We start from the raw sequence: 11926 nt of genomic DNA, 5'->3' as shown, positions 1-11926 counted from the left end.
GGGGCCCGGCCGGGAGCACAGGATCATGGTGGGGAGCACGGACGACCCCAGCGTCTTCAGCCTGCCCGACGCCAGGGTAAGGTCCCCGCGCCCCGCACGCGGCCCCGGCCCCGGGTCCCCCGCTCCCAGCCCGTCCCTTGCGGGGTGGCCGGGTTTGCCGGCGGGACATGGACCCCGGCTGCATTTCTCACCTTTGCCTTACGGTGTCGGAATACACTACTTTTTCGGTGTGTCATGATGCGAGTGTGTGTTTGTACGCGTGTGTGCCTGCGTGGGTGGGTGTGCATGTGTGTGCGCGCGTGCGCGTGTCTGTGCGCTCCCGTGCCTGTCGGGACTGGGTCTTGAACTCAGAACCTGGGCGCTGTCCCTCAGCTTTTCACCCAAGGCTGGCGCACCATCACTTGAGCCACACACAGCTCCACTTCTGGCTTTTTTTTTTTTTTTTTGGTGGTGAATTGGAGATGGAAGTCTTCCAAATTTTCCTTCTCGCGGCGATCCTCGGATCCGGGCCTCCTGAGTAGGATTTCCTGCGTGAGCCTCGGGCGTGCCCTGCATTCTGTGTGTGTCTCTGTGTTTTATTATCTTCTAATAGCTCTGCACTTAGGGTCCGCCTCCCCTTTGATGTGGCTATAAGCAGCCACTACTTGTGTGGTTTGTTGGTTTTTGCGGGGGGGGGGGGAGGAGGGGAATCAATGAAAAGGATCGGTCATTTGGTTGATGCCTCCCACGCACTGAGTCCTAGCCAGCCTTTCACACTAGCCACATCGCGAGTGCAAAAGCGTGCAAAAGCAGTGATCCCAGGAGCTCAGGACGTTGCCTTATGGGTAGGAGAACCCCACAGCTGCCCTGACCAGAGGCAACTTGCATTTGCACTAAAGGAAAGGCAAATGGACCTACAGCAGTGTGGCTACTGTGTTACAGTTTGTGCCAATATTGGGGCCTGAACTCAGGGCCTTGTCCTCTTGCTTGTTTTTGTTTGTTTGTTTGTTTTTGCACAGCCTGGTGCCTTACCACTTGAGCCACAGCTCCATTTTTGTCTTCTTCTTACTTAATTGGACACAAGAATCTCATGGGACTTGTCTGCCCAGACTGGCTTCATACCATGATCTTCAGATCTCAGCCTCCTGAGTAGCCAGGATTTCAGACTTGAGCTGCTAGCTCTGTGCTACAGTTTCTAGACACAGTTAAAACGAGTTACACTTTCAATATTCGATATATTTACTTCCTAAGATAGTCTGGGGTAGAATAGAGAAGTAGGGTTGATTGGAATGTGTTGGATTATTTCTTAATTGGATCACTTCCCTGCTAAACTGGGCTTTAGACAAAAGTGTGTGTGTGTTTGTGTGTGTGTGTGTGTGTACATACTCAGAGCCTGGGTGTTGTCCCTGAGCTTTTTCACTCAAGGCTGATTCTATACCACTTGAGCTCCATTTTCTGGCCTGGCTTCAAACCACTGTCTCAGCTTCCTGAGTAGGATTTTAGGCATAAGCTACTGACAAAATACCTTTATGTGCCACTTGGTAATTTGGATCCTCTGTTATTTGAATCCCAGTTGAGAATATCATCATCACTTGGAGGTTCTTTTCCATTTCTTTGTTTATTTGTTTCTCTTCCTCTCTCAGCTCAGGATTTCTTCCTCATCATCTGAACTTATTTCCTCAAAGCTCTCTCAGGATGAGAAGGCCTTGTGGTGGTTTTGCCCTATTCCTACATCAGTGACTCAGGATTTAAGTACAGTCAGCCTGTTAACACAGTCATTGGTATCCTGAATAAAAGATAGATTGCTCAGTGTGTGAATCAGATCTATTTTAGCTAATTCTTTCCTTCACCTCCATCTGGCCCTGTGTGAAATAAGAAAACAGGTTCAGGTACCTCCTAAGATGTCATCCAGACTCCTAATTTCCACATCTTCAAACTGTAATTTGATTTCCTATTGGTTTCCCCGTGGTTTTGATGACTGCCCACTTGGAGTAAACAATCTTTCTGTTAGTAGCTACCACAGAAATGTCAGGTCATAAGCAGAAGGGCTTAGCTCCAGAGCTAGGCATATTAATAGTTTGCACTTTCAAATCCTAGACTGAAAATCCTGTCATTACAAAGTAGTGGCAGTAGAGCCATACTCCTTCTCCATAGCCTCCTTTTTCAGTGCACTAGCGGACTAGCTGTTGGTCCATTCTGTTTCTGTATTAGAGTCACTGAGACATGTTTAAATACTTCATGGGAAATTTGCAGCAAAAAGGAGTACAGTGTAATGAATTCTCTATACCTGCTACCCAGTTTAAACAGTGGCCAAATAAGGAATGAATATCTTTATCATCTGTATCCAACCATTCCCCCACTCCAACCAAGTAAAGAAATAGTATCTGTGAACCTTTCAGGTCATGCTTCAAAAGATGAGGTTTTTTGTTTTTGAGTGTGTGTGGTATTGTTGTTTTATTTCAACTTAATTCAAGTAGTATTACCTGGAAAGCTTTTTAAATAAGTAGACCCCAAAACTCTATATCTGAATTTGAATTTGAGGATTATTCAAATGTATATTAGAATATATAGTTGAGAATACACACACACACACACACACACACACAGGCATAGATATAGATATTCCCAAAACAAAGCTCTAATGTGACCAGTTAAGCAGAGAGATTTGTTCTGAGAATACAGAGAAACAAGGCTCTGGCTTGAGTCAGTCCCCCTGTGTGATGTGATGTAAAAGTCCCTTCATTTCTCCATTTACTCAGTCAGATGTTCTGGGTTTAACCCACATTTTGTTTGGTAATAATCTTTTTTCTTTTGGATTTTTTAAGGCAGGGTCTCCATGTAGTACATGCTGGCCTAGAATTCAAGATTCAGCCCTGTATGCTGGTATTATAGGAGTTCACTAGTGAGCCTGGCCATTAGGTCATATTTTGAGTTAATTCTGTACAGTCTTATTTACCTTTTGTCTTGTCAGTTTAAGTCAGTCCGAAGTAGATTTTAAAATACATTTTCTATAAAGGGCCAGATAATAAATGTTTTCACAACTGCTCTCTTCTGCAGCTGGTGCAGGAAAGCATCTATAGATAGTAGATAAATAAATGAGTGTTTATTTTACTTTTTTTTTTTTTGTCTGTCGTGGGGCTTGAACTCAGGTCCTAGGTGCTGTTCCTAAGCTTTTCTGCTCAAGGCTAGCCTCTACCACTTTGAGCCATAGCTCCATTCCCAGTTCTCTGGTGGTTAGTTGAACCTTGATCCTCTGATCCCAGCCTCTTGAGTAGCTAGGATGACCGGTGTGAGCCACCAGCGCCGGGCTCACTTCTGTTCTTTAGCATCCTTTAGGTTGGTAAACTATAGCCAAGGAACCAGATACTTCCAGCCGCCTTCCCAGCCCCCAAATGCTTTCAGAAAAGCTGGTTGCTTGTTTTTGTTTTAAATTAGTTACAACAAAGCCAGAAACTGATGGCTCACACCTGTAATCCTAGCTGCATAGGCTGAGATCTGAGAATCACTGAAGCCAGCCTGGGCAGGAAAGTCCATGAGACTCTTATCTCCAATAAACCACTAGAAAACTGGAAGCGGCACTGTGGCTCAAGTGGTAGAGCACTCGCCTTCAGCTGAAGAGCTGAGGGACAGTGCTCAGGCCCAGAGTTCAGGCCCCATGACCAACAACAACAACAGAAAAAAACAGACGTGAAGGAGTTATTTTTTCATAATTCCATATATCTCCTTCATTTGGTAATGGCACTGCTTTTGTTAAAGGAGAGTGTGTGTATGTATGTATGTATGTTCCAGTACTAGAACTTAAACTCAGGACCTTATGTTCTTCTTGCTTAGCTTTTTCACTCAAGGCTGGTGCCCTACCACTTGATCTACCCTTCTATTTCTGGCTTTTTGCTGATTAATTTGAGATAAAAAGTTTCCTGGACTTCCTGCCCAGGCTGTCTTTGAGCTAAGATCTTCAGATCTCAGCTTCCTCAATAGCTAGGATTATATGCATGAGCCACCAGCACTAGCTAGCATGTTGGATTTTGACCTTTTGCTCCTTGCAACTCCAAAATTGCACCCTGAAATAATTAGTATAAACTTGGCATAGATGAGCAAGGAAGTTTATAACCAACTCCCCAATTTTATTCAATCAATGGTGTTGTTTTCACTATATTTGTTAGTTATGGTGTTGGCTGTCAACTAGAGCCTCACCAGTGCTGGGCAGGTACTACATCACTGAGCCTCATCTCCAGTCCTTAGAATTTAATACTAGAATTTTATTATGTTTTTCTTCTGGCATCATTGAGGATTGAACCCAGGACCTCACACATGTTAGACAAGTGCTCTACCACTTGAACCATGCCTGCAGCCTATAAGTTTAAAATTTTTTCATGTCCTTTTATGTAATCTATGAGCTAAAATAGTTTATGAATTTTATTACAACTGGTAATTGAGAGTTGTTTATATTTGCTTTAGTTTAGACTTAATAGAATCATCTTTGTTTTCTTTCTTTTTTTTTTAAATGCTGTTACTGAGGCTTAAACTGAAGACTTGGGCACTGTCTCTTAACTCTTTTGCTCATGGCTCGTGCTCTACCACTTGAGCCACAGCTCCATTCTGGCCTCATGCTAGTTAATTGGATGTAGGAGTCTCCTAGACTTGTCTGCCCAGGCTGGCTTCAAACTTTGATCCTCAGATCTCAGCCTCCTGCATAGCTAGGATGACAGGTGGGGGTCACAGGTAATCAAGCCAGGTGAGCCTGGGCTGTGGCAGGAAGAGTGACGTGTGCAGGTGGAGATCAGGCTGTGGTGTGAGCCGTACTTGAGCACAAGGCATTGGGCCCCTTGGTTCTTCATTAACTCTTTTTCTGGAGAATTAATTCAAAATAAACTTTTAAGGCTTACTTCCCTTCGCTGAAGCCTAGCACTCCTAGCAAGTGACCTTTTAAGAACTCTCGGGTCACCACTTATTATTCTAGGGATGACCTGCTCCTTCTTACAGCTCCCTGGGGACAAGGAGTTTGTGTCCTGGCAGCAGGATTTGGACGACTCTGTAAAGCCCAGCCAGCAGGCCCGGCCCACGGTTATCCGCTGGTCTGAAGGAGGCAAAGAGGTCTTCATCTCTGGGTCCTTCAACAATTGGAGCACCAAGATCCCACTGATTAAGAGGTGAAGAGAAGTGTCTTGGTTGAGTTTACATTGAGACCTGATTCCCTTCCTTAGAAGAGACACCAGGCCTCAGGGGAATTTGTAGTGGTCCAGTGGGGGACATTCTTTGCAGGTGTGTTCTGCAGTGTGGAGGAGGCTGTTTGAACTGGCAGGGCTCTGTTGCTCTGATTTCTGTATTGTATGTGTGTGTGTGTGTGTGTGCGCGCGTGCGTGTGTGTGTTGCACGTGCGCGCACACGCGTGTGCGCGCACGTGCTTATACTGGCACCTGAACTCAGGGCCTGGACAGTGTTCCTTAGCTTTTTTCTGCTCACAACTGGCATTCTACCACTTAAGCTGCACCTCAATTTCTGGCTTTTTACTGGGTAATTGGAGATAAGAATCTCACAGACTTTTCTGGTCTGGTTGGCTTCAAACCAGAATCCTCAGATCTCAGCCTTCTGAGCAGCTAGGATCACAAGCGTCATTCACTGGCACTCTGCTGATTTTTGTACTTCTGACTTCACACATGGTGAAGTCTTTAATGTCTTGTAAAGCAATAATGAATTATTTAATTGGTTGTTAAATAATAGGTCACAGGACAGAAGAGGCTCACCCTTCTGTAGTGCCTTATAGTACCTATGTTCATTTATGCATTGATTTTGTGGTAGTGGGAGTTGAACCCAGGGCCTCACACTTGCCAGGCAGCTCTGCCACTTCAGCTATCCCCCTTCCCTGTGACTCCACCTGCCATCTTATTTGTACCTGTGAGAAATCTACTGGAACAAAAGAGTTGTGCCAAGGTGACTCTCTGGGGGAATTGCAAGCTGGTTAAGTCAAGTTTTGGGGAGAGGTTGGCGAATACATGTTGAAGGTGATGCAGAAAGGAGCCCCAGGTCTCTATGCTGTTTTGTGCACAAGGGCTGCAGTGGTTTAGAAGTGGGGCAGGCCATTGGCACTGCACTGTGATCACCATATGTGTTTTCTGTCTGTTTTCTAAAAGGAACCTGGCCTGCTGACATTCTTCTTTCTCCTGTAGCCATAATGACTTTGTTGCCATCCTGGACCTCCCCGAGGGGGAGCACCAGTACAAGTTCTTTGTGGATGGACAGTGGGTTCATGATCCAGCAGAGGTAAGGTCTTGATCTCCTGGGAGCCACTGATGCAGCAGCCTCCTTTCAGCTGCTCTTGCTGTGGAGATGGATGGGTAACAGCTCTTCTGTGCTAGAGGATCTCCCCCACCCAACTCTCTTTCTCTTCCTTTGTCTGTCTTGTCTGTCTGTCTCTCTCACCTGTACCAAGGTTTGGACTTGAGCCTTTCACTTTGTAGGCTTCCTTGCCTGGTTGGCACTCTACCACTTGAGCCACATCTTCAGTCTGTCTTTTTGCTGGTTAATTGGAGATAGAGCTTTTCTGTCTGGGCTGTCTCCAATCTTAATCCTCTGGATCTCAGCCTTCTGAGTATAGTAGGATTACAGGTGTGAACTACTGGTGCCTAGCTTAGAGGATTTCCTCTCTTGATAAAAGATGGGAGTACTGACTACTATTTGTTTTTATCATAAAGGTGATGTACAGAGGGGTTACAGTCACATAAACAAGACAATAAATCCATTTCTTGTCAAACATTGTTACCCTCCCCCTCGTTTTCTCCTACTTTCCCTCCTGATTGTCTTTTAACTTTTAGTAGAAACAGGGGAGAATGGGTTAGAAGAGATGGATTTTCAAATCCATAATTTATTCATTTTTTATTCACTGTTTCAGCCTGTGATTACCAGCCAGCTTGGTACGATTAATAATTTGATACATGTGAAGAAATCTGATTTCGAAGTGTTTGATGCCTTAAAGCTAGATTCTATGGAAAGCTCTGAGACGGCTTGTCGAGGTACTTTTGTGGCATTTGATTTCTTACTGTGTCTTTTGTAATGCATATTTCTTTCCCAGAAGATGTTCTTGTTTGGTTTTATATTTCCATTCTTTGAGGGAAACTTCTGATTCTTGTATTTATACATACACCAGAGAGAACTATCACACAGGTCTCAGCTATTGTATGTCCCTCCCCTTTATTACAGGTCATGCTCTTTCCTTTCTGTTTTTGTTGTTGTTGTTGTTGGTTTTGGGTCAGGTTGTGGGGCCTGAACTCTGGGCCTGGGTGCTGTCCCTCAGTTCTTCAGCTCAAGGCTAGCACCCAACCACTTGAGCCACAGCGCCACTTCTGGATTTTTTCTTTTTGCTTATGTGGTGCTGAGGAATCGAACCCAGGGCCTCAGGCATGCAAGGCAAGCACTCTACCACTGAGCCACCTTCCCAGCCCTCCTTTCTGTTTTGTCTTTCAGAGCCTACCCATAGCCTATTACCTGTTGTTTGTAAGCTATTTAGTAATGTCTCAGGTTTTGTTAGCATTTGCTCATTACCAGTCTGTGGTGTCACCCAGCAGATGCTAGTTCTGCCTGGCTGTCTACTAAGTCTCCAGAAATTTCTGTTGTCAGTTGGAGAGATCAGTTTTATACATTAATGACTCCTTGGTAGTAAGTTGAAAAACGAAACATAATTCTGAATGCAATTGAAATTCTGTGTTTGGCTTAAAACCCATTAGCACCCCATTTTATTAGGGGAGGTACAGATAATGGATTTTAATCTGCATTCATGTGACATCTAGTCATGTATGTGGCTTTAAGAAAATCATTTCACCAATTTGTGGGGTTTTAAGTTTTGGGGTTTGTGTGTGTGAGAGTGTGTGCGTGTGTGTGCGCTCACACGCACGTGTGCCGGTACTGTGGCTTGAATTCAGGGCCTGAGTACTGTCCCTTAGCTCTTTTGCTTAAGGCTAGTGCTCAATCACTTGAGCCACAGCTCCACTTTTTGCAGGTTAATTGGAAATCGGAGTTTCCTGTTCTGTTCTGCCCAGGCTAATTTCAAACTGTGATCCTCAGCCTCCTGAGTCACTAAGGTTACAGGCAAGAGCCACCAGCACTCAGGTCAGAGCTAAAGTTGTGGACCCCTCATCTTTTGTTACTTAACATTGTAAACCCACTAGGTCACAAGCTATATATGCATATATATATGCGTATATCCATATGCATATTTATATAGTGTGTGTGTTATTGGTCATTATTTCCATGAATTATTATTAATTCTTCAACTTGCCTCAACATTTTTGTAAATATCTTTCAGACCTGTCCAGCTCACCCCCAGGGCCTTATGGTCAAGAAATGTATGTGTTTCGATCTGAGGAGAGATTTAAATCCCCGCCCATCCTCCCTCCTCACCTTCTCCAAGTTATTCTTAACAAGGATACCAATATTTCTGTGAGTATCCTCAGAATATTACTAGAGCACCTTGGAAATCTCTAGGGTATTTGGTTCACATTTCAGTAATCCTGTAATTTGGGATTATTACACAGGTATGTTGAGATTATAAATCATAAACATATCAATAACATTATAGGTTTCTTTTTTGCAAGGCTGAATTGTGGCTTTTTTAAGGCCTCCATATAAAAATTTATAGTTGTCTCTGTTCCTAATAAAATCTGAACCAAACTATGCTAGAACCAATTTTAGGACTCCTATTCCAACACAAGATAAAGAGAGGAATACTTAGCGTTTGGGAGTATATAAAATAATTGGTTTGTTTCTTTGTTTTTGTGTTGGTTTTGGGACTTGAACTTGGGGCTTTGAGCTCTTGCTTAGCTTTTTGGCTCAAGATTGGCACTCTACTACTTGAGCCACACCTCCTTCCCAATTTTTTGTTAGTTATTTGGAGATAAAAGAGTCTTGGATTGGGGCTGAGAAGGTGGCTCACAGTGGTAGATCGCTTGCCCTGCATGCATGAGGCCCTGGGTTCGATTCCTCAGCACCACATAAGCAGAAAAAAAAAGCCGGAAGTGGTACTGCAGCTCAAGTGGTAGAGCGCTAGCCTTGAGCTGAAGAGCTGAGGGACAGCGCCCAGGCCCAGAGTTCAGGCCCCACGACTGGACCCCCCCCCCCAAAAAAAAGTCTTGGATTTGCTTCTCCGGGCTAGCTTTGAACCAGTATCTTCATAGCTCAGCCTCCTGAGTAGCTAGGATTACAGGCATGAGCCACCAGTACTTGGCTACAGCTCTTAACAACCTCAGAGAACCCTGAGGAAGAAGTTTGTGAGTTAGTGGGCAGGTGTCTGTGCTCTTAATCCCATGTGGTGATGGTTTTTTTCTCTCTCAGTGTGACCCTGCCTTACTTCCTGAGCCCAACCATGTTATGCTGAACCATCTCTATGCACTGTCCATTAAGGTAAGTGACCACCTACTTCCTCGTGGCCCCTCAGATGAGAGGGGACAGGGCAGGGGGTAGGTGGCTTGTTTGTAAATCTCAGCCTCTGTATCTGTGTCTGGCAAGCTGAATTGCCCAGTGACTGAGTGGCTTCTTTTTTTCCCCTGGTTTCTCTTTTGGTGACTAGAATTACCTTAATGGTAATACATAAAATTTAAAGACTACATTACTGAGTTTATTTTCATAATGACTTCGTGTGGTATTATTTTTAACCCCTGTTTTAAAAATAAAGAAACTAAGGCTCAGAGAATGTCAGATTGCCAGTAAGTAGCAGAGCCAGGACTGTGGTTGGGTCCTCTTGTCATGACTCCATATTCTCTCCCATGCATCCTGGTGCAAGTCTTTGTCTCACTGCCCATGTCTATGTTTTTACTTGCCCCACATTTGCTCTACATCATCTGCATCTACTCCAATTCGATTGCCAATCCATTTGTTGTGGGTCACGCAGGATGAAGGATATGTTGGTTTCTGTATTTGATTTGATTTGCTTCCATTCTTTGGCGTCTCAATACTGAATTTTGCCTCCTGTAATTGCTCCTTCATGTCAAGGCCTACTTGGTTCTCCCTAGTCTTTAATGCCTACAAAGTGGTACCTTGTGCTCCTCCTGGATGGTTTGACCTGAATGTAAGGTCTTAATTACCGTTGTCCAGAGAGTGCCTGATCCACCAGATCGGTGTTGGTTCCACTCCCTCCAGGGCAGAGCAGACTTTGAGTTCATCCCTGGTACTAAATGGAAAGTGGACCTGCATCAGGGCTTGGATCATTTCCTATTCTTCACCCTGTATGTAAGGGTTCTTCCTAGAAGTGGATGCTGGTTTTAAGCCTAGTCTTAGAATTGGAAGCAAGGAAGGGAGCAAGGCAGGAACCTTTTCGTCCCATGTCCTGTGCTGTGGGTCTGAGCCACCTCCCTTGGTCTTAACCAGAGGCCAGGGTGATTTTCATCACCATCAGGATGTTAGGTGTTAACCTTCATATAACAAGGAGGAGAAAAGGCTTAGGGACCTTTAAACTGGCTACCCAAGGCCACAATTACAGTAAACCATGGGAAGCTGGATTAGAACTGACATTGATATGGCTCTAAAAGCACACTAATATCTGTTAAAAGCCAGTGCTCCCAGGAACAGTGGTTCAAGTCTGTAATTCTGAGTACTTAGGAAGAGATTGGAGGATGACAGTTCAAAACCAACCAGTGGCTGGGCAGAGTGGCATGTGCCTGTCGTCTCAGCCACAGGAGAAAGCATGAACAGGAGGTAGAGATCCAGGCCGGCTCAGCATAAAGAGATAGCCTATCGCAGTAGTAACAGCCTTGGAGTGGTTCACATGATAGGGTACAAGGCCCTGAGTTCAGCCCTCAGTTGAAGTCAGTAAGTAACTGGAAGGACTCAGGACCAGGAAGGGCCGCCCACCCCGAATGGATGCACCAATGAGCTGCGTCTTCTTCCCTCACAGGACAGCGTGATGGTCCTTAGCGCAACCCACCGCTACAAGAAGAAGTACGTCACCACGCTGCTGTACAAGCCCGTCTGAAGACGCTGCCCTTCCCCACAGGCCAGCCGGCTCCCTTGCCTCGTAACTGAGCCAGTCTTGTCTCCGACTGGAAGGCTGATTTGCTTTGAGGCTGATAATGTGTGTTCAGAGCCTCCCAGTAGGAGGCTCTGCTTTTGCATTTGGTTGCAGATGAGAGCTTTATGAGTTCATGGAATTTATTTTAAGATAAAAAAACCCCACATATATGTATATATACATATGAGAGGAGGGCTGTGGAAGCTGCCGGGCCCAGCTCCATGTATTCTCTCCCCCTCCAGACCTGGTTGGGGACTGCAGGGAGAAGTAGACAGGAAGCTTGTTTTCCGCGCTGGGGGGCGCTCTCCTACTGCGCCGGTGAGTGTGGGAGGACTTGAGTCCGTGTCTCCTCTTCAGCTGCTCGCTGCAGGTGCTCCAGGTGCCTCCCTGGCGTGGGCCTGCTGCGTCCCCACAGTGTGTCATGCAGTCTTGTGGTCTTTTACAGGACACAGATGCCCCTTTTCCTCTCACCTCCCTCCTTTAATAGCTACCTTCAGATCCCACACTCCACCACTCTAATGCCAAACCCACTGGGCACATGACCCTTTGAAAAGTAGTGTGGACCTCCCACTCAGATGCCTGGACTGCCAGGGGCTCCCCCTGAGCCTAGCCCCTTTACTGCACCACCCGTTCACCTCTGCTGAGGAAGATCTGGCTCCGCATTCTAATAAAGGCCACAGCTTGGCACATGGCACGTTTTCCGTGGTCTTCCCCCGAGGCCTGGCCTGCATCCGGTTCCAGCAGACGGCTCTGCAGGTGGGTGTGGAGCCGGGGAACTCCTCCAGGCCTTGTGCCATGCCTGTGTGTTTCTTTACCTGCATTAGATCCCGTTCATTGTGACTCATTTGATACATAGACCAGATTCAGTAAGAAAGTGTCTTCAACATTCATAGCCAAGAAGAGTATAGTTCTTTGCACTAAATGTTAATTAGATCATTTACTTTTTTTCCC

General features: G+C 45.4%; 1 protein-coding gene across 1 annotated transcript; it reads left to right on the top strand.

The window, feature by feature from the left end:
• Window positions 1-18: 18 nt before the first annotated feature.
• On the top strand, window positions 19-11260 carry Prkab2 (protein kinase, AMP-activated, beta 2 non-catalytic subunit). Its single transcript, XM_013018264.1, has 7 exons — window positions 19-76; window positions 4963-5129; window positions 6147-6240; window positions 6869-6989; window positions 8279-8412; window positions 9304-9372; window positions 10862-11260. Exons 1-7 carry the CDS (start codon window positions 26-28, stop codon window positions 10937-10939), a joined length of 714 nt encoding a protein of 237 aa, XP_012873718.1. The 5' UTR covers window positions 19-25; the 3' UTR covers window positions 10940-11260.
• The last annotated feature ends 666 nt before the right edge of the window (window positions 11261-11926 follow it).

Source organism: Dipodomys ordii, unplaced genomic scaffold (assembly GCF_000151885.1).
Source record: "Dipodomys ordii isolate 6190 unplaced genomic scaffold, Dord_2.0 Scaffold39, whole genome shotgun sequence".
Classification (NCBI taxonomy): Eukaryota; Metazoa; Chordata; class Mammalia; order Rodentia; family Heteromyidae; genus Dipodomys; species Dipodomys ordii.
This window is presented reverse-complemented; position numbering and strand designations above follow the sequence as displayed.